The 23,241-nt window shown below is 35.5% G+C and overlaps 1 protein-coding gene across 1 annotated transcript in view; it reads right to left on the bottom strand.

Annotated features, from left to right (window-relative positions):
- Positions 1 to 5,652: 5,652 nt before the first annotated feature.
- FAM133A (family with sequence similarity 133 member A) overlaps positions 5,653 to 23,241 on the bottom strand; it is a 55,246-nt gene continuing 37,657 nt past the window's right edge. The window contains 3 exon segments of the mRNA XM_027053557.2: positions 5,653 to 8,749; positions 8,752 to 8,932; positions 8,934 to 9,300. Of these exon segments, the coding sequence (XP_026909358.1) occupies positions 8,484 to 8,749; positions 8,752 to 8,932; positions 8,934 to 9,170 (684 nt within the window). The 5' untranslated portion in view covers positions 9,171 to 9,300 and the 3' untranslated portion in view covers positions 5,653 to 8,483.

The following is a 23,241-nucleotide window of genomic DNA, read 5'->3' as shown; positions in this document are numbered from 1 at the left end:
CAGACAAACTAGACTTTAAAGTAAAGGCTGTAACAAGAGATGAAGAAGGGCATTATATAATAATTGCAGGGTCTGTCCATCAGGAAGAGCTAACAATTATAAATGTCTATGTGCCAAATACGGGAGCCCCCAAATTTATAAAACAATTAATCACAAACATAAGCAACCTTATTGATAAGAATGTGGTCATTGCAGGGACTTTAATACTCCACTTATAACAATGGATAGATCATGTAGACACAGGATCAATAAAGAAACAAGGGCCCTGAATGATACATTGGATCAGATGGACTGGACAGATATATTTAGAACTGTGCATCCCAATGCAACAGAATATACTTTCTTCTCGACTGCACATGGAACATTTTCCAAGATAGATCACATACTGGGTCACAAAACAGCCTTTCATAAGTATACAAGAATTGAGATCATACCATGCACACTTGCAGACCACAATGCTATGAAACTTGAAATCAACCACAGGAAAAAGTCTGGAAAACCTCCAATAGCATGGAGATTAAAGAACACCCTACTAAAGAAGGAATGGGTCAACCAGGAAATGATAGAAGAAATTGAAAAATACATGGAAACAAATGAAAATGAAAATATAACAATCCAAATGCTTTGGGATGCAGCGAAGGCAATCCTGAGAGGAAATTACATTGCAATCCAGGCCTATCTCAAGAAACAAGAAAAATCCCAAATACAAAATCTAAAAGCACACCTAAAGGAAAGAGAAGCAGAAGAGCAAAGACACCCCAAACCCAGCAGCAGAAGAGAAGTAATAAAGATCAGACCAGAAATAAACAATATAGAATCTAAAAAAAACTGTAGAGAAGATCAATGAAACCAAGAATTGGTTTTTTGAAAAAAATAAACAAAATTGATAAACCTCTAGCCAGGCTTCTCAAAAAGAAAAGGGAGATGACCTGAATAGATAAAATCATGAATGAAAATGGAATTATTACAACCAATCCCTCAGAAATACAAGCAATTACCAGGGAATGCTATGAAAAATTATATGCCAACAAACTGGACAACCTGGAAGAAATGGACAAATTCCTAAACACCCACACACTCCCAAAACTCAAACAGGAAGAAATAGAAAGCTTAAACAGACCCACAACCAGTTGAGGAAATTGAATCAGTCATCAAGAATCTCCCAACAAATAAGAGTCCTGGACCAGATGGCTTTCCAGGGGACTTCTACCAGACATTTAAAACAGAGATAATACGTATCCTTCTCAAGCTGTTCTAAATACATTTGACTGAGAACAGAGCCAAATTAATTGCAATGTTGGTATACAACTGTTATTCATTCCACACTTTAATAAAACAGAATATTAAAATATGGAACCAAAGTGAGTTTCTAATGAACGATTAGGCCACCCACGAAAAAAAAAAAAAGCTCTTTGAAGCAATTCCATGGCAGTCAAGCTATCAGGTGATAGTCTGAATGATGGGAACTCTAACCTCATAGTCTGTGTGACTATAACTCAGTAGGATGCAGAAACCAAATGCAGAGACTCCAACTATCCAGGTTTTTCTCCTTGTGTGGAGAAAACCTGGCTTTTACAAGGTCATATTTTGATTAGCTATTCTTAGATAGTATTACTAAAAATATCTGGTGAAGATTTATTGAAAAATGAATTCCATTTAAATATTTGGTGACTTCCTATAACCATTTCAAGTGATAAAAGTAGTTATTTTAAAGGTTGATAAGTTGGTTTCTATTTATATTTTTGTAAGTTTCCATAGAGCTATAGCATTCTGATTTCTCAGTAAGATAGAATGAGTGATCATTTTGTAGTATATAAAGTAATTTTATAAACCACATTTCAGCTCAAATTCAAGAGAAAAATAAGAGATTTACTTCCCCCAGATGGGCAACAAGGTGCAAAAATAGCAATTAGATCATTTATAATGGCAACATTACTAATAATGATAACCGTTTAATTTTAGTAAACATCTTCTGGGAAAAGTTCTGAAAATACCATATAGTGTTCTTGATTATACCATTTAGAAAAGTAGCTTATTGGAGGAAATATTACCATAGAAAAGTAGCTTATTGGGGGGAATATTACCAATCCAAACTCTCCTCAAAACACTTCTATTCTTGCCAAGTTTCTGAGCACAAAAACATACTAATATTGTATCATTGTTATCAGCCTCCATTGCAAAAATTGATCCAATTTCCTCTTATGAATCCTTTGAACATTTTTACATCCAGGAAATATAATCCTTCAAATAATCTGCTGCATCATCAGGATTTTTAAAGTAGTGCAAGGCATATTAATGGTGCCAAAAATATCTATGAAAGGTGTTGTTTCTCCTGGTTCTAGCCGAAACTTGGTAGGATGTACTAGATTTTCTTTTATCTTATCTTGGCATAAAAATTCTTTATACATGCTACAAAATGAATGTACCTGGAAAATACTATGTTCCAATAAAGAAACCTGCCACAAAAGACCATATATTGTATAGTACCATTTATATGAAAATTTCAGAACAGGGTGGTCTATAGAGACAGAAAATATGTCAGTAGTTGCTTCTTTTGGTGGGGTAAGTTAGAGAGACTGGGGGTAGTAGGGAGGACAGGATATGGAGTTTCTTTTTGAGGTGATTAAAATGTCCTAACATTTATTGTAGTTTTGATTGCATATATCAGTGTGTATATTAAAAACATTGAATTGTATATTTTACAAAGGTGAAGTATATATCTCAATAAAGTCTTTTAAAAAGTGAGACAGTTGACCCTTGAACAGCATGGGTTTGAACTGAACAGGTATTCTTACACACAGATTTTCCTTGTTAAATACAATACAGTGCTGGGTAAATGTATTTTCCTTATGATTTTCTTACTAACATCTTTTACTTTATTGTAAGAATACATATAATATAAAAATATGTATTTTAAAAAAAAATTAATGTTTATTTGTGGGAGAGAGACACAGAGTATAAGCAGGAGAGGGGCAGAAAGAGAGGGGTACACGGAATCTGAAGCAGGCTCCAGTCTCTGAGCTATCAGCACAGAGCCTGATGTGAGGCTCAAACTCACAAACCGTGAGATCATGACTTGAGCCGAAATCGGTTGCTCAACTGATTGAGCCACCCAGGCGCCCCAACATAAAAATATATGTTAATTGACTATGTTATCAGTAAAGCTTCTGGTCAACAGTAGGCTATTAGTAGTTAAGTTTTGGGGGAGTCAATAGTTGTACACAAATTTTTCACTGCACAGTGGTTGGCGCCACTAAACCCCCAAGTGGTTCAAGGGTCAACTGTACATAGTGTTGCATTGCATTCACTCATATTCTATCTCCCAGGACCTAACCAGCTAACTCAAGTAAAATAATGAGGAATCTGTGATATGCAATATACTGTGTACCATGATTGCAAAAGATAAAAGATTAAACAGCCTCTAACTTTAAGGAGTAGGGGGTGATATATTAAAAATAACTATACTAATGATGATGGTGGTGGTGGTGGTGGTGGTGACGATGATGATGATGATGATAGGAGGAAAAAGGAGAAATAACATTTACTGAGAATTTACTATATGCCAGAAATTGTGTTAAATGCTTTAAATGTTATTATGTCTTATTCTCATAACAATCCTAGAGATATACACTATTAATTTTGAGTTTGTACCTAAGGAAATTGAGACACAAAGAAATGAACTAAGGGTCACATATCAAGAAATGGAAGAGTGAGAATTTCAACCTAGTGCTTAGCCAAAAGCCCATGTTTTTAACAACCAGAGTCTATAAGTATATAGATTATATACTGATATAATACAAGGTAGATTAAGGTAAGTGTTATGAAAGAAACAAGTAAAAGTGATTGAGCCATTTGAAGAAAGAACATATCCTGTTTGCAGCTCAGGAAAGATTAGGAAATTCGGTTCAGTTGAAAAATACATAGGTATTTTTGAATGATAATTTTTCTGAGTCATAAAGTAGCTACAAACCTACACAAGTATTTTTTGTAAAATAAATATGATCAAACAGAAAATGACTACAGAATTACAATTTGCAACTTTCAAAGGTGCAACTTTCTCCTCAGATAAAGTTATAATAAAGAAAAGAACTATTATTCCAAGATGCAAAACCAGAAACCCAAATTTTATTCACTCATCTTAAGTCCAATCTAATGTATCTTCAGCCTGAGATCTTTCAAATTCTTCTTTTGGTGCTTACAATTACATTCTTAATCTAGATTGTATTGATTTTTCTCTTCTCTCATCTACTTTCTTATTGATTTTCTCATTGTTTCTCTTCCCATAGTCAAAGTTAGCTGAATGTTATGTCTAAAGCTCTTTTTTTAAGTTTTTATTTTAAATCCAGTTAGTTAACATACAGTGTTATATCAGTTTCAGGTGTACAATATAGTGATTTAACATTTCCATACACCACCCTGTGCTTATTGCAACAGGCGTACTCCTTAATTCCCATCACCTATTTAACCCTTCCCCCTCCCCCATTCCTCTCCCATGTGGTAACCAACAGTTTGTCCTCTATAGTGAAGAGACTATTATTGGTTTGCCTCCTTCCCTTTCCCCTTTGCTCATTTGTTTCTTAAATTCCACATATAAATGAAACCATATGGTATTCGTCTTTCTCTGACTAATTTCACTTAGAATAATACTCTCTAGCTCCATCCATGTTGTTGGAAATAACAAGATTTCATTCTTTTTTAGAAGTTTATTTATTTTGAGAGGGGGAGGAACAGACAGACAGAGGGAGAAGAATTCCAAGCAGGATCCCCCCCCCCCCCCCCCCGTCAGCACAGAGCCTGAAGTAGGGCTTGATCTCAGGATCAGGGCTTGATCTCAGCAACTGTGAGATAATGACCTGAGTCAAAATCAAGAGTCAGATGCTTAACTGACTGAGCCACCCAGGTGCCCCAAGATTCCATTCTTTTTTATGGTGCAGTAGTATTCCATTGTACATATATACCACATCTTTTTTATCCATCCATCAGTTGATGGATATTTGGGCTCTTTCCACAATTTGGCTATTGGTTATAATGCTGCTATAAACATCAGGGTGCATGTACCCCTTTGAATTAGTATTTTTGTATTCTTTGGGTAAATACCTAGTAGTGCAATTGCTGAATCATAGGGTGGTTCTACTTTTAACTTTGTTATGAGTCATATAAAGTGAGTCACGAATAATAACTTTACTGCTTTTCACATAAGGGTAAATTATTTTGTTTTCAATCTGAAGGCTAACTATTGAATGTTCACCTAAATCTATTTAATCTATTGTCCTGTATATAGTTTCGTATCATTTCACCATATCATCTATACTTACATCTAAAAAATTGCATTCTTCTTCCTTATCAAGTCCCCATGAGTGCTTTTAAATTTTTCTTCTAAACGCTTTATTGGAAGATTATTTTGGCTATATTCAGAGGAATAATGAAATAGTTTTGCTTTTTAGACAGCATTGTTGATAACCATAAGTGTTATGCTAGACCATCCTCTTCCTCAGTCATTAAACACCAATGCAAATAAAATAACATTTCCTTCTATTATGACATAAATGATAACCTCTGAAACAAGTTGAAAAAAGATGTGATAGAAGTAAGTTATTTATGTAAATAACAAAATAGACATTCTAGAATGCTACAATATTAGATTAGGTTAGGTGAAGCTGTGGTAATAAAAAAGACCCAAAATCTCAGTGGCTTAACACATAACAGTTTATTTCTTACTCTCAAAAGTTTCACTGCAAGTCCATCAGCTCTCCAAGGCAGGTCCCTTGTAAAGAGTAACTTAGAGATACAGATTGCATCCATCTTATAGATACACCATTTGGAGTACATTGCTTTCAGGTCACCATGGCAGGTAAAGAGAGGGCTGGAAGGTCACGCAGGACTTTTTCTGCTCCAGTATTGAAATGACACCTCATTTCTGTTTACAATCTCTGTAATCCCTCTGCTAGAAGTAGTCAAATGGCATTACCTAAGTACAAGGGGCTGGGAAGTAAATGAGAGCACACAGATATTTGGTAAGCTGTTAATGTCTTTACCATATTCTACAAATAATATAAGCTTCTTTCATATGTTAATCAAAACCAAATTTGAAAAATTCTATATGGATATAAGATATCCCTTAACTATAATATTTTTATCAGCATATATAGTGCTGTTGTTTTTTTTTAGAAAACAACTAAAGTTATGAAGCTTTAAGGTGATCTATCAGGATATTAAATATATAATGTTCCAAGAAACTTACTGAGAGAACTGCAAAAATTTGGGGAGCCAATATTTATTTACTTGATATTTTCTATCTTTATAATAACTTTACCTGTGATTCAAGGAGGTTGATATGAAATCAGCTATTAAAAAGTAGCTATTGATTCCCTCATCATGCCAAAATATTTTGTAAATATGTTACAATTAGCACATCCTCTGTAACAGGTGGGTTTTTTTGAGACATCAATTTATAATTAATATTACTCTGATATATCAATATGTAAAATAAAAATAATTCTCAACTCATTTCAGAATTAGTGGTAAACATTAATCAGCAACAAACATGAGGCACCATTTAATAAAATATAACACAGGAAGATCAATGATGTCATTATCTTCTAAATTCAACTCCTATTTTAAATCAATACTAATGCTTAAGATACTGAACTTCTAAACAGAATACTTACTAAGATTTTGGAAATAGTTTCATGTAACAAGACACATAGCGTACTAGAGGTCTGGCACTTAACTTGCTTGCAGTAAACAAGCTTCAATATGAATGAAATATAGTAATGAAATATAGTAAGATTAAGAAATTACAAACTTGTATCCTAAGCATAAATCATATAAAAAGGATTAATGGTTGTATAGAATATCCCTGGATAATCAAAAATTAATAGTATAAAACATGCAAAATACTTCACATCTTTATTAATAAAAAAGATACCAGGGTTTATATAAAATGATTCCCCTCCAAATGGCATCAAAGTTAATTCAAACAATGTAACACTCTAATGCTAAACAGTATTCAGTACTATTGAAGTGGAGGTAAATTTCATAGAAATGGGGGTTTACTTATCCTTTCTTCTTGTTCACATGAAGGAGCACACAACATCCCAGAATTTCACCAAATAAGAATAGAATGGCTGTTGCACTGGCAAAGATAGGATGTGTAAAGATCAAAGGCACACACTATTCAGCTAGCTAAAGTTATAGCAAACTCTTTTTTCCCCCCACAGGCCCTTTCCTCATGTAAACTAAAGTTTATTAAGAAGTAAAATAAACTAATTTTCAAAAGTAAGGATTCATAGTATTCCCTGATAATTGCTTGTATCTCTGAGGGATTGGTTATAATAATTCCATTTTCATTCATGATTTTATCTATTTGGGTCATCTGCCTTTTCTTTTTCAGAAGCCTGGCTAGAGGTTTATCAATTTTGTTTATTTTTTCAAAAAACCAACTCTTGGTTTCGTTGATCTGCTCTACCGTTTTTTTAGATTCTATATTGTTTATTTCTGCTCTGATCTTTATTATTTCTCTTCTTCTGCTGGGTTTAGGCTGTCTTTGCTATTCTGCTTCTCTTTCCTTTAGGTGTGCTGTTAGATTTTGTATTTGGGATTTTTCTTGTTCCTTGAGATAGGCCTGGATTGCAATGTATTTTCCTCTCAGGACTGCCTTCGCTGCATCCCAAAGCATTTGGATTGTTGTATTTTCATTTTCGTTTGTTTCCATATATTTTTTAATTTCTTCTCTAATTGCCTGGTTGACCCATTCCTTCTTTAGTAGGGTGTTCTTTAACCTCCATGTTTTTGGAGGTTTTCCAGACTTTTTCCTGTGGTTGATTTCAAGCTTCATAGCATTGTGGTCTGCAAGTGTGCATGGTATGATTTCAGTTCTTGTATACTTATGAAGGGCTGTTTTGTGACCCAGTATATGATCTATCTTGGAGAATGTTCCATGTGCACTCGAGAAGAAAGTATATTCTGTTGCTTTGGGATGCAGAGTTCTAAATAGATCTGTCAAGTCCATCTGATCCAATGTATCATTCAGGGCACTTAAAAGTAAGGATTTAGAGATATCATTAAGTCCATGCTTCAAAAATGTCAACTATAGTCATCTAGATATTTCTAATTACATTTTATATGTGTATCCAAATTACACACTTTTAAATAAGATACATTCCGGGGGGTCAAATTATTATCTAAAACATTTAAATTCAATTCCAAACGTCTTAACCACTAGTATGAACAACAGGGTTTTAGCTCCCAGAAGAATTAACCAATGGAAGGAAAAACACACAAACTAACAAAATTATATATTTGTGCTGCAGGCAATGATTATGGCCCTTTCTGGCACAGTGGCATATGACTGACACTCAGTCCAGGAATAATTCTATTAGCACAGGGAAATTCATGCATTTTTGTAAATATGCCCTAACATTCACAGTTAAAGTTTCCTTAAGTGCTTGTTTTTTTAAATAGGAAAATCTTACTTCTTTATGTTATCCTGACTTGTGACTTGTACCTGACTTCTTTTTCTTCTTCTTACTATGTTTCTTGTGATGTTTCTTCTTCTTTGCTTTTTCTGTTGCTTTTTCTCACTCTTCATGTCTCTTCTTTTTTGCTTGAACTTCCACTTCATAATCTGATTCTGATGAGGATTCTAATGAGAAAGGTTTATCTTCAGGCTAAGTCTTCTTTCTTTTTTTGCTGAGTCTTCTAATATACTTTTCTTTATCTGTTTCATCCTTTGACTTTTCTTTTTTACAGATTCCTTGCTTTCTGATTCAGATTCATATGTAGAGCTTTCTGATGACCTGTATGAACAGTTCTTTTCCTTTTTTCATTGTTTCTTTTCCTCATTCTCAGAATCTGAACTGCTTGAAGAATCAGAGCTTGATGAAGAAGATGAATACTGATAAGATTTCTTCTTTTTCTTTCTTTCTTTTTTGTTTGGATGAACTTTCATTTTCACTTATTAATTTCTCTCTGCTTTTTTCTAATTATTTTTTCCAATTCCCATTCATTTTTTCTTCAAATTAAGCTAATGCCTTGGAGCCTTTCTTTTTATTTTCTAATTGTTTCTTCACTTCTTCCCAGGTGGGCCTTGGTCGATTCAGATAATCTTGTATTGTTGGGCCTACAGATTGAGTTGGGCCCCTCCATCTGGCCATTGATATAGGATTCATAAAGTCCACTCAATTATCCCACTTCCCCATGGAGTCTGAAGGCTCCAAGAGCAGACCCTCAATTCTAAGGAGAATAAAAATAAACCCTCCTTCAGTTCTTCATTTCCTGGTATATCAAGCAGGCTCTATTCTGTTAGAGAAACAGATGGAATGGTTACAAAACACCTTTAATGTAAGAAAAAAATAATAATCTTAATTGTTCACTATCGTTTACATAGTACAATAGACATTTTCAAAATCTTCGACCTTGAGAACAAAGAATATACACATTTAAGACTTTTGCATACTTTTTATATTGTGGTATGAATATAACATTTTATATATCTCATAAGGTTCTCACTTATCTAAAAGTTTTACTAAATATTTCTTTTTATATTGTATGATACTTACCTTTTTTTCTTTTTTATTTGGCCTTATATAGTATAAAAAGAGAGAGAGAAATATTTCTATAGCTGAAATCTGTACCAGGCAGATCTTCCCCAACTTAGAAAAGTGCAGCAGAATCCACTCCGCTCTGACAGAAACCTAGGAGTTATATATGGAAAACTCTCTACTTCATCTCTCACATATAATTCATCACTACATCCTGCTGTTTTAAACCTTGACAATAGGTCTCATATCCATTCACTTATTTCCAAATATATGGTCATCAATTTAGTCGAAGCACTATCACTTGGACTATTAATCTCTGGTATCAATTAAGTGTTATTTGCCAGGGACTGCTTAGTGTTTTCAAATGGCTTATCTCATTCAATCTCTAGACTAATGCTAAGAGGTTGATTCCATTATTATCCCTGTTTCACAGATGAATAAACTGAGGCTTAGAGAATTTGAGTAACTTGCATAAAGTAACAGCTAATAATTGTTAGAACTAGGATTTAAACCAAGGGAGCATGACTTCAGTGTCTTTTTTTTTTCAATATATGAAATTAATTGTCAAATTGATTTCCATACAACACCCAGTGCTCATCCCACAAGGTGCCCTCCTCAATGCCCATCACCCACCCTCCCCTCCCTCCCACCCCCCATCAACCCTCAGTTTCTTCTCAGTTTTTAAGAGTCTCTTATGCTTTGGCTCTCTCCCACTCTAACCTCTTTTTTTTTTCCTTCCCCTCCCCCATGGGTTTCTGTTAAGTTTCTCAGGATCCACATAAGAGTGAAACCATATGGTATCTGTCTTTCTCTGTATGGCTTATTTCACTTAGCATCACACTCTCCAGTTCCATCCACGTTGCTAAAAAGGGCCATATTTCGTTCTTTCTCATTGCCCTGTAGTACTCCATTGTGTATATAAACCACAATTTCTTTATCCATTCATCAGTTGATGGACATTTAGGCTCTTTCCATAATTTGGCTATTGTTGAGAGTGCTGCTATGAACATTGGGGTACAAGTGCCCCTATGCATCAGTACTCCTGTATCCCTTGGATAAATTCCTAGCAGTGCTATTGCTGGGTCATAGGGTAGGTCTATTTTTAATTTTCTGAGGAACCTCCACACTGCTTTCCAGAGCGGCTGCACCAGTTTGCATTCCCACCAACAGTGCAAGAGGGTTCCTGTTTCTCCACATCCTCTCCAGCATCTATAGTCTCCTGATTTGTTCATTTTGGCCACTCTGACTGGCGTGAGGTGATATCTGAGTGTGGTTTTGATTTGTATTTCCCTGATGAGGAGCGACGTTGAACATCTTTTCATGTGCCTGTTGGCCATCCGGATGTCTTCTTTAGACAAGTGTCTATTCATGTTTTCTGCCCATTTCTTCACTGGGTTATTTGTTTTTTGGGTGTGGAGTTTGGTGAGCTCTTTATAGATTTTGGATACTAGCCCTTTGTCCGATATGTCATTTGCAAATATCTTTTCCCATTCCGTTGGTTGCCTTTTAGATTTGTTGGTGGTTTCCTTTGCTGTGCAGAAGCTTTTTATCTTCATAAGGTCCCAGGAATTCACTTTTGCTTTTAATTCCCTTGCCTTTGGGGATGTGTCGAGTAAGAGATTGCTATGGCTGAGGTCAGAGAGGTCTTTTCCTGCTTTCTCCTCTAGGGTGTGGATGGTTTCCTGTCTCACATTCAGGTCCTTTATCCATTTTGAGTTTATTTTTGTGAATGGTGTCAGAAAGTGGTCTAGTTTCAACCTTCTGCATGTTGCTGTCCAGTTCTCCCAGCACCATTTGTTAAAGAGACTGTCTTTTTTCCACTAGATGTTCTTTCCTCCTTTGTCAAAGATGAGTTGGCCGTACGTTTGTGGGTCTAGTTCTGGGGTTTCTATTCTATTCCATTGGTCTCTGTGTCTGTTTTTGTGCCAATGCCATGCTGTCTTGATGATGACAGCTTTGTAGTAGAGGCTAAAGTCTGGGTTTGTGATGCCTCCTGCTTTGGTCTTCTTCTTCAAGATTACTTTGGCTATTCGGGGCCTTTTGTGGTTCCATATGAATTTTAGGATTGCTTGTTCTAGTTTCGAGAAGAATGCTGGTGCAATTTTGATTGGGATTGCATTCAATGTGTAGATTGCTTTGGGTAGTATTGACATTTTGACAATATTTATTCTTCCAATCCATGAGCAGGGAATGTCTTTCCATTTCTTTAAATCTTCTTCAATTACCTTCATAAGTTTTCTATAGTTTTCAGCATACAGATCTTTTACATCTTTGGTTAGATTTATTCCTAGGTATTTTATGCTTCTTGGTGCAATTGTGAATGGGATCAGTTTCTTTAGTTGTCTTTCTGTTGCTTCATTGTTAGTGTATAAGAATGGCAACTGATTTCTATACATTGATTTTGTATCCTGCAACTTTGCTGAATTCCTGTATCAGTTCTAGCAGACTTTTGGTGGAGTCTATCGGATTTTCCATGTATAGTATCATGTCATCAGCAAAAAGGGAAAGCTTGACTTCATCTTTGCCAATTTTGATGTCTTTCATTTCCTTTTGTTTTATGATTGCTTCCAGCACTATGTTAAACAACAACGGTGAGAGTGGGCATCCCTGTTATGTTCCTGATTTCAGAGAAAAAGCTCTCAGTTTTTCCCCATTGAGGATGATGTTAGCTGTGGGCTTTTCATAAATGGCTTTGATGATGTTTAAGTATGTTCCTTCTATCCCGACTTTCTCAAGGGTTTTTATTAACAAAGGGTGCTGAATTTTGTCAAAGGCATTTTCTGCATCGACTGACAGGATCATATGGTTCTTATCTTTTCTTTTATTAATGTGATGTATCACGTTGATTGATTTGCGAATGTTGAACCAGCCCTGCAAACCAGGAATGAATCCCACTTGATCATGGTGAATAATTCTTTTTATGTGCTGTTGAATTTGATTTGCTAGTATCTTATTGACAATTTTTGCATCCATATTCATCAGGGATATTGGCTTGTAGTTCTCTTTTTTTACTGGGTCTCTGTCTGGTTTGGGAATCAAAGGAATACTGGCTTCATAGAATGAGTCTGGAAGTTTTCCTTCCCTTTCTATTTCTTGGAATAGCTTGAGAAGGATAGGTATTACCTCTGCTTTAAACGTCTGGTAGAACTCCCCTGGGAAGCCATCTGGTCCTGGACTCTTATTTGTTGGGAGATTTTTGATAACCGATTCAATGTCTTCACTGGTTATGGGTCTGTTCAAGTTTTCTATTTCCTCCTGAATGAGTTTTGGAAGAGTGTGAGTGTTCAGGAATTTGTCCATTTCTTCCAGGTTGTCCAATTTGATGTCATATAATTTTTCATAGTATTCTCTGATAATTGTTTGTATCTCTGAGGGATTGGTTGTAATAATTCCATTTTCATTCATGATTTTATCTATTTGCGTCATCTCCCTTTTCTCTTTGAGAAGCCTGGCTAGAGGTTTGTCAATTTTGTTTATTTTTTCAAAAAACCAACTCTTGGTTTCGTTGATCTGCTCTACAGTTTTTTTAGATTCTATATTGTGTATATCTGCTCTGATCTTTATTATTTCTCTTCTTCTGCTGGGTTTAGGCTGCCTTTGCTGTTCTGCTTCTATTTCCTTTAGGTGTGCTTTTAGATTTTGTATTTGGGATTTTTCTTGTTTCTGGAGATAGGCCTGGATTTCGATGTAGTTTCCTCTCAGGACTGCCTTCGCTGCATCCCAAAGCATTTGGATTGTTGTATTTTCATTTTCGTTTGTTTCCATATATTTTTTAATTTCTTCTCTAATTGCCTGGTTGACCCACTCATTCTTTAGTAGGGTGTTCTTCAACCTCCATGCTTTTGGAGGTTTTCCAGACTTTTTCCTGTGGTTGATTTCAAGCTTCATAGTTTTGTGGTCTGAAAGTATGCATGGTATAATTTCAATTCTTGTATACTTATGAAGGGCTGTTTTGTGACCCAGTATACGATCTATCTTGGAGAATATTCCATGTGCACTCGAGAAGAAAGTATATTCTGTTGCTTTGCGATGCAGAGTTCTAAATATATCTGTCAAGTCCATCTGATCCAATGTGTCATTCAGGGCCCTTGTTTCTTTATTGACCGTGTGTCTAGATGATCTGCCCATTGATGTAAGTGGAGTGTTAAAGTCCCCTGCAATTACCACATTCTTATCAATAAGTTTGTTTATGTTTATGAGTAATTGTTTTAAATATTTGGGGGCTCCGGTATTCGGCACATAGACATTTATAATTGTTAGCTCTTCCTGATGGATAGACCCTGTAATTACTATATAATGCGCTTCTTCATCTCTTGTTACAGCCTTTAATTTAAAGTCTAGTTTGTCTGATGCAAGTATGGGTACTCCAGCTTTCTTTTGTCTTCCAGTGGCATGATAAATAGTTCTCCATCCCCTCACTCTCAATCTAAAGGTGTCCTCAGATCTAAAATGAGTCTCTTGTAGACAGCAAATAGATGGGTCTTGTTTTTATATCCATTCCGATACCCTATGTCTTTTGGTTGGCGCATTTAATCCATTTACATTCAGTGTTATTATAGAAAGATACGGGTTTAGAGTTATTGTGATGTCTGTATGTTTTATGCTTGTAGTGATGTCTCTGGTACTTTGTCTCACAGGGTCCCCCTTAGGATCTCTTGTAGGGCTGGTTTAGTGGTGACAAATTCCTTCAGTTTTTGTTTGTTTGGGAAGACCTTTATCTCTCCTTCTATTCTAAATGACAGACTTGCTGGATAAAGGATTCTCGGCTGCATATTTTTCTGTTCAACACATTGAAGATCTCCTGCCAATCCTTTCTGGCCTGCCAAATTTCAAAAGAGATACCAGTCACAAGTCTTAGAGGTCTCCCTTTATATATGAGGGCACGTTTATCCCTTGCTGCTTTCAGAATTTTCTCTTTATCCTTATATTTTGCCAGTTTCACTATGATATGTTGTGCAGAAGATCGATTCAAGTTACGTCTGAAGGGAGTTCTCTGTGTCTCTTGGATTTCAATGCCTTTTTCCTTCCCCAGTTCAGGGAAGTTCTCAGCTATAATTTCTTCAAGTACTCCTTCAGCACCTTTCCCTCTCTCTTCCTCCTCTGGGATACCAATTATGCGTATATTATTTCTTTTTAGTGTATCACTTAGTTCTCTAATTTTCCCCTCATACTCCTGGATTTTTTTATCTCTCTTTTTCTCAGCTTCCTCTTTTTCCATAATTTTATCTTCTAGTTCACCTATTCTCTCCTCTGCCTCTTCAATCCGAGCCGTTGCCGTTTTCATTTTATTTTGAATCTCGTTTAAAGCGTTTTTCAGCTCCTCGTGACTGTTCCTTAGTCCCTTGATCTCTGTAGCAAGAGATTCTCTGCTGTCCTCTATACTGTTTTCAAGCCCAGTGATTAATTTTATGACTATTATTCTAAATTCACTTTCTGTTATATTATTTAAATACTTTTTGATCAGTTCATTACCTGTTGTTATTTCCTGGAGATTCTTTTGAGGGGAATTCTTCCGTTTGGTCATTTTGGATAGTCCCTGGAGTGGTGAGAACCTGCAGGGCTCTTCCCCTGTGCTGTGGTGTATAACTGGAGTTGGTGGGCGGGGCCGCAGTCAAACCTGATGTCTGCCCCCACCGCTGGGGCCACAGCCAGACTGGTGTGTGCCTTCTCTTCCCCTCTCCTAGGGGCGGGATTCACTGTGGGGTGGCCTGCCCCATCTGGGCTACTTGCACACTGCCAGGCTTGTGGTGCTGGGGTTTCTGGCATATTAGCTGGGGTGGGAAGGCAAGTTGCACGGGGGCAGGAGGGGCAGGCTTATTTCACTTCTCCTTAGGTGATCCACTTCAGGAGGGGCCCTGTGGCACCCGGAGGGAGTCAGACCCACTGCCGGAGGGGTGGCTCCTCAGAAGCACAGAGTTGGGTGTTTGCACGGAGCAAGCAAGTTCCCTGGCAGGAACTGGTTCCCTTTGGGATTTTGGCTGGGGGATGGGTGAGGGAGATGGCGCTGGCCAGCGCCTTTGTTCACCGCCAAACTGAGCTCTGTTGTCCGGGGGCTCAGCAACTCTCCCTCCCTTTGTCCTCCAGCCTTCCCACTTTCCAAGCAGAGTTGTTAACTTATGACCTCCCAGATGCTAAGTCACACTTGCTGTTGGAACAGACTCCGTCCGGCCCCTCCGCTTTTGCAAGCCAGTCCTGGGGGCTCTGCTTGGCCGGCAGGCTGCCCCTCCGCCCCGGTTCCCTCCTGCCAGTCCGTGCAGAGCTCACCGCCTCTCCGCCCTTCCTACCCTCTTCCGTGGGCCTCTTGTCTGCGCTTGGCTCCGGAGAATCCATTCTGCTAGTCTTCTGGTGGTTTTCTGGGTTATTTAGGCAGGTGTAGGTGGAATCTAAGTGATCAGCAGGACGCGCGGTGAGCCCAGCATCCTCCTAAGCCACCATCTTCTGCTTGTCCTCTAGCTGTTTATTTTAAAGACACAAGTATTTCACTTTTATTAATCTTAATATAGTAATATTGTGTATTTTATATTCAGAAAAACAAATCATTGGTATTTTTAGCTTTTATGCTAATGAAGTCAAATGCTTTTTATTATTTTTATTAAAAAAATTTCAATGTAATATAACATACTATAATGTGGTTATATATGAATTCTGGGTAGGAAAGGACTTTTTTATTGAAATGCAATTGAAGTACAATGTTATATTAGTTTATTGAATTTTATTGAAGTACAATGTTATATTAGTTTTGGGTGCATATCATAGTGATTCAACAATTCTATACATTATGTAATGGTCACCACAATAAGTGTAGATACCATTTGTCATTATACAAAGTTATTACAACATTATTGACTATGTCCCTATGCTGTACTTTTCATCCCCATTACTTATGTATTTTATAACTAGAAGTCTATACCTCTTACTCCATTTTTTTGCCCATCCCCCTGCCCCTCTGGCAACCATAAGTTTGTTCTCTGTATTTATGAAATTGTTTGTTCATTTGTTTTGATTTTTAGGTTCCACATGTAAGTGAAATTATATGGTATTTGTGTCTGACTTATTTCACTTAGCATAACACCCTCCGAATCCATCTATTTGTCAAGAATAGCAAGATTTCTTTTTTTTATGACTGAGCAATATTCCATTTTACACACACACCTTTTTTATACATTAATCTATCAATGTACACACATTGCTTCCATATGTTGGCTTTTGTAAACAATGGTACCATAAGCAGGGATATATATATATATATATATATATATATATATACACACATACATATATATATATATATATGTTCAAAATTAATATTTTCATTTTCTCTCTGGGTGAAATATCCAGTAGTGGAATTATTGGGTTGTATGTATTTATATTTTTAATTTTTGGTGGAACCTCCATACTGTTTTCCATAATGGTTGCAATAATTTACATTTTTCACCAACAGTGCACAAGGGTTCCTGTTTCTCCACATCCTTGCCAACACTTGTTGTTTCTTTTTTTTTTTTTTTCAATAGTAACCTTTCTGACTCTTATGAGGTGATATCTTATTGTGGCTTTGATTTGAATTTTTTTTTATTATTAGTGATGCTGCACATTCTTTCATTTGGCCATCTGTATGTCTTCTTTAGAAAACTGTCCATTCAGGTACTCTGCTCATTTTTAAATAAGATTACTTGTGAGTGTGTGTATGTGTGTGTTGAGTTGTATGAATTCTTTATATATTTTCAGATTAACCCTCTATTGGAAAAATCATTTACAAATATCTTCTCCCATTCAGCAGGTTGCCTTTTCATTTCGTTGATGGTTTTCTTCACTGTGCAAAATCCTTTTTATTTTGATACAGTCCCAATAGTTTTTTGTTTTTGTTTTTGTTTTTGTTTCCCTTGCCTGAGGAGACATATTAAAAAAAATGTTGCTAAGGCCAATGTCCAAGAGATTATTGGCTATGTTCTTTAGGAGTTTTATGCTTTCAGGTCTTATATTTAGGTCATTAATCCATTTTGAGTGAAATTCTTTCTTAAAATGATTTTTATATACTTGAGAATATTTTTAGCTTTACATAAAAGTTGTAATTCCTGTATCTGCTGTACCCAGTTTCCCTTTTTTCTTTCTCTTATTTCCCTTATATCCTACATTAATATGGAACACTTGCAACAACTGATGAGACAATGCTGATGTATATTAACTAATGTCCATTGAGTATTCAAATTTCCTTAGCTTTTAGCTGATTTTTTTTGTTGTTGTCGTTGTTAGTTTGTTTGTTTTGTGTGTGTGTGTGTGTGTGTGTGTGTGTGTGTGTTTCTATCACAGGAATCAACCCAGAATACGGTGGTACATTTAGTCATCATGTCTCCCAGGCTCCTTGTGATTATGGAAGTTTCTCAGAATTTCCTTGGTTTTGATGACCTTGACTGTTTTGAGGAGTACTGATCAGATATGTTTTAGAATCCTCTTCAATTTGGGTGTCCCTGATGTTTTTCTCATGGTTGGAATTAAGTTTAGGTTCTTGGAAGAAAAGAACACAGGTAAAGTACCATTTTCATTACATCATCTCAAGGGTACATACGTTGATCACCTAACTGATGAGTGTTCGTCAGATTTCTCCACTGTAAGATTATACTCCTTGTCCATACTATACTCTTTGAAAGGAAGTCAATTTTTGCAGCCCACACTTAAGGAATGGAGATTTACCCTCCACCTCCTTGGAGGAGTATCTATATTAATTACTTGAAATTTGTGTGTATGGGAGATTTGTCCATTCATAATCACTGATTCAGTTTTTCAATCATTTTTATCCATATGGGTCAAGAGTACTGATTTTTATAATTTGGTGAATATTTCAGTGCTACTTTATTTTGCTGCCAAAATAGTTCTAGTTTTGGCCTTTGGGACCTCTTTTAGTTGGCTCCTGTGTCCTTTTGACATGGCCTCATCATTTTTTTTCTTAAGCACTCCCTACTTTCTGGCTAAGACACTCCAGGATATTTTGTATACCACCCGCATTAGCCCTAGAATCCTATCAGGGAATCATTGCACTAGGTCTTCTCAGTAGACAGGGCCAGGAAGTATATGAAGTGGTTTTAATTCATTCAATCACATATGAAGTTTGAAATAAATACATGACATTTGAATATAAATTATTTACAGATGGTATGCAGAACACTATGTTGACTATAATATGACATCCAGGTCATATGACTGAGTCATCATCAACAGAGTCTATGTTATGATTATTTCCTGATTAATAGGAAAGGAGCTCTACTACATATTTCTGAAATTTCTTGAAAAGTCTAATGGTCTAAAAAAAAAAAGAGCAAAGGTCCTCAGAACTAGCTCTGCCCCTTTAGCATTTGCCCTAGTCAACAAGCCATGAACAAAATAACAGTACTGTTTATACTGTCAATGTCAATGTTTTAAGAAACCCTATGTAGAAAACCATTATATACAATGTTTTAAGAAACCCTATTAAGAAACCATTGTATACATAAGTATAAAATTCAACTACGCATTTTCCAAGAAAATGCATTTGGCAAGTTTTGGATACTCACTGGCAACTTTCTTGAGTCTTCCTTAACAACAAATTTTGCCCTACAATGTGTGTTTAGATGTGATATGACTATATGTGATGTAACTAACATATCCTTGGAGCACTGAAAATTCTAGTTCTTCTATTCAAGGAGTCCTCTTACATAAACCAAAGCTATTTGGATACTAGTTTCTTTCCATCTGTGTGATGAGTCCTATGAAAATACACCTCAAAAATAAGGTTTGCTACATATCTTCTCCATACTGACCCGGTTTCTATTTAACAAATGTCTCATTGTATGAATTCTGTAGAAACCCTTGACAAGATCCCTCAAGTCCTAAAGTTTATTGAGTTTGTTTGTTTGTTTGTTTATTTATTTATTTATTTATTTTTAGCACTGAACATCTAAAATCAGTTTGCTCACATTTGGCCAGAGCGTAAATGGAATACCATTAATATATGAGACTTTCAAAGTGAGATAGAACTGCATCTATCACATATTCCTTACAATTTCATCTACATGTTTGTGTTAAAAAGTGATATATTCTTTATTAGAGAATTTTGATATGTTTCTTGAGTAAATACACTGTGTACCCAAAGTCATTTGTAATCTAAAATCTGCCAAATATTCCCTAGGATCTAGTTGTTGCAGGATACACTTGTCCCTAAGCATAGAAAGCAAAATACCAGGGGAACCCTTTGTTATTCTGCCAGAGAACACAGTTCAAAACCACATCTATGGCTTTAAATAGCCTTACTTGGTTTTACATGAATCAATGTTTCAGTCACTACCTTCTGTACCCTGCTACCCTAACACAATATTTAAATGTATTTCTGAAAACAGAACAGATAATTTGATGTAATGTATACAGATGAATATACTGGCTATGAAATAGCTAAAAGCATCAAAGTTAGTTACTGAATCTGGGTACATTTACATGAATCACATCTCTTCTCATATTTGAAATTACTACATGTGCAAATTTCCTAATAATTCAAATGCCAGAGCATATAGACTTATTTGTTACAATAGCTAAATTATGATGCTTATCAGAAACGATAGTAAGTTGTGCTCAGAAGCATCACAAACTAAAAATTTGTATTAGCATTACTTTATTATATTAGAATCAAAGGGGACTACATTTCTGAATGTAGTCCCAAAGGGGACTACATTTCTGAATCCAGAAGATTCAGAAATCCATGACTGGCCTGATTTGAAAACATATGTGGGAAAATAACTCAGTATGGAAAGGAAAAAACAAAACAAAACAGATTTCAATTCAGGAATAACACTGAAGAAGGGTTGGCTTGATGAAGGCAGATAAAATGTAGGGAAAATTCACTAGGCAGGCTACTTCACACATGCAGCAAATCATCATTAGAATTCATTATCATTAGAGTTGAAAGCCTAGCTTTCCCATTTACTTGCTGAAGCTGTCAGACAAATCATATAACCTCTCTGTGTCTCAGTTCTCATTTCTGAAATTAACATATGATCATTCTTTTTTATAATCTCATTCCCTGACAGGTTCAAATGGAATACTGTTTGGCTCTCATTCACTGTTCATGGTGAATACTGAATAGTGAATTCACCATGAACAGATACTGTTCCAAGTAGTTTACATGGTTTATCATTTAATTCCCATGAAGTAGATGCCATTATTTTCCCCATTTGACAGATGAAGAAACTCAGTATCCAGAAGGTTAAGTAATATGTCCAAGGTTTCATAGCTAGTAAGTGCTAGAACCAAGATTAGACACCTAGCAGCCTGATTTAAAACCTGCATTATTAAAGAATGTTATAGCATGAAAAGTGGCCATAAATTCTAGTTGAGAACTCTAATGAAAATATGATGGTTATTTGTAGTTGTACCTCTATCCCTCAAGTTCAGAAGGTCACAGGACAAGTACTTACTTGAAAGGGCAGAAGAGAGTCTAATGTTAATAAAATTTAAATTGGTTGATAGTATCAGTTTCTATAAATTGGGACAACTTGAATCAGGAGTTCTACTAATTTGTTAAATCAATCTAAAATTTTCAGATACATGAAGCATACATCTCTCTTTGGTTGTGAATGGGGATGGAAGTCTAGCCTAAACTAGTCAATGTTTCTTTTTGTATTACCAATACCACTAAATTTTATGATAATGAAGATTAACTTGAGAAAATGGAAATATATAGAAAACTTTAAAACACCATTATTTTCAACTTCTTTCCTTGCCCAACCTGATGATTACCAGAATTGTTAAAATGGACTGATTCAAGTTTTCCTTCTCTTTTCAAACTTGCAAGTGTGGCAATGCATAAGGAACAGTGTTAACTATAATCAGCAAAAAATAAAATGGAAACTATCCCAGTCAGCCTGGATTATCTACAAACTCTACTAAGAGTTTCTTCCTTTTAGATTACAGATTACTTACTACCTAGCTCTGTTCCTTTGTATGACTGTATATGTTTCTGTATTGTAGATTGTCATTTCTTTTTTTCTTAATATTTACTTATTTATTTTGAGAGAGAGGGAGAGGGAGACAGAGAATGAACAGAGAGGGCCAGAGAGAGAGGGAGAGAGAGAATCCCAAGAAGGCTCTGCACTGTCAGCACAGAGTTGAACATGGGGCTCGATCTCACAAACCATGAGATCATGACCTCAGCCGAAATGAAGAGTCAGACACCTAACTGAATGAACCACTCAGTTGCCCTGACTGTTCTTTCTAATTTCCTTTTCCCTCACTGAACTGCAGATCCCTAAAAGATAAAAGAATAGCATGTGCCCAAACTACTATGCCCTATCTACTGTGTTAGCAGATATTCTGAGTGACAGAATTTGCTAACTTGACACTTAAAAACATATCATATCACTTATTTTCACCTATTTGTTATATAATTGCCAGTTTTTATGCAGTATTCAGAAATATAGGAAAGTTCCACACTGGGAACTCAGATGTTTTTACTTAGACTCTTCTGAATCTTTTTTACCGTTTTACTGACACTGAAATAATCTGCCTATATAACTGCCTAAATCTGAAGATTCAGAAATCTGAAGGTTCAAGTACGTTTGTTTGATTCACTCCAAACTCAGTAATTCTAGATAACTTTCTCTCTATACAAGAAGTCAATTCTAACCTGAAATTATTCAACCACCTTGAATAGAAGCATACAGATTACTTAATGCAATCCCTTAAATCTTTTGATAGGCAGTCCTTCCAAAACCTTGTAATATTTTTGGGTTAATCTATTCTAAAATGTTTGAGCATGAAATTCCTCATCATGGAAATAAAGTTTGTATCCTAAAAATTAATGAAACATCTAAAATGTTTATCCATGCTAAAATGGAAGAAAACTTACTTTTCATCAGTACAAATTACTGGCCTAGAAAATAAATCATGGTTCTAGAACTTTATTCTGACTATACTAAAATTTAAAATAACTTAAACTAAGGTTCAACCTATATGGCAGAAATACATAATCTGAATGAAGGCGATTCACTTATTCACATAACAAATATATACTGAGATTGTACTATGAGATAGGCACTAGTGTTAAACAAGACAGATCAAGTCCGTGACTTCATGAGGTGTACATTTTAGAAGAGGAAGATAATTACAAATTTGGGCTTTATTCCAAGTATGTCATAATACATGTAATCAAGACTCTAATAGAAAATACTAGGTGGGGGATATTGAAGAACAAATTAAATGACATAATGAAGAAACACATAGATAAATCCAAAATATGGGACATTCTATAAAACAAACAGCTTGTCTTTTATAACAATTACATGGAAGAAAATGAAGATGATTCTAGAAAAAAAAGTTTTAATGAGACATAATTAAATGCATGAACTTTGATTTTATCCTGGTTCAATAAAAAACAGGTATATGAGGTTTCTTTTTAGGAGTGATGAAAATGTTCTAAAATTAGATTGTGGTAACAACTGTACAACTTCTGTAAATTTACAGTAAATTACTGACTCTTACATTTAAATTTATATCCCACAAAGCTGTTAAAAAAGATTTTGAGGGGACACTGAAGATACCTAATATTGATGGGTATTAAATGATATCAGGAAATTATTTTTAATTATCTCAAATATTATAATATTGATAGTACAGAAGAAAACATCCTTATTTTTAAGTGATGCATGCTGAAAAATTTTCATCTGAAGTATCATGATGT

The sequence above is a fragment of the Acinonyx jubatus genome, chromosome X (genome assembly GCF_027475565.1).
Source record: "Acinonyx jubatus isolate Ajub_Pintada_27869175 chromosome X, VMU_Ajub_asm_v1.0, whole genome shotgun sequence".
NCBI classification, from domain to species: domain Eukaryota; kingdom Metazoa; phylum Chordata; class Mammalia; order Carnivora; family Felidae; genus Acinonyx; species Acinonyx jubatus.
Note: the sequence above shows the minus strand (reverse complement) of the source record. Positions and strands in the feature narration are given on the sequence as shown.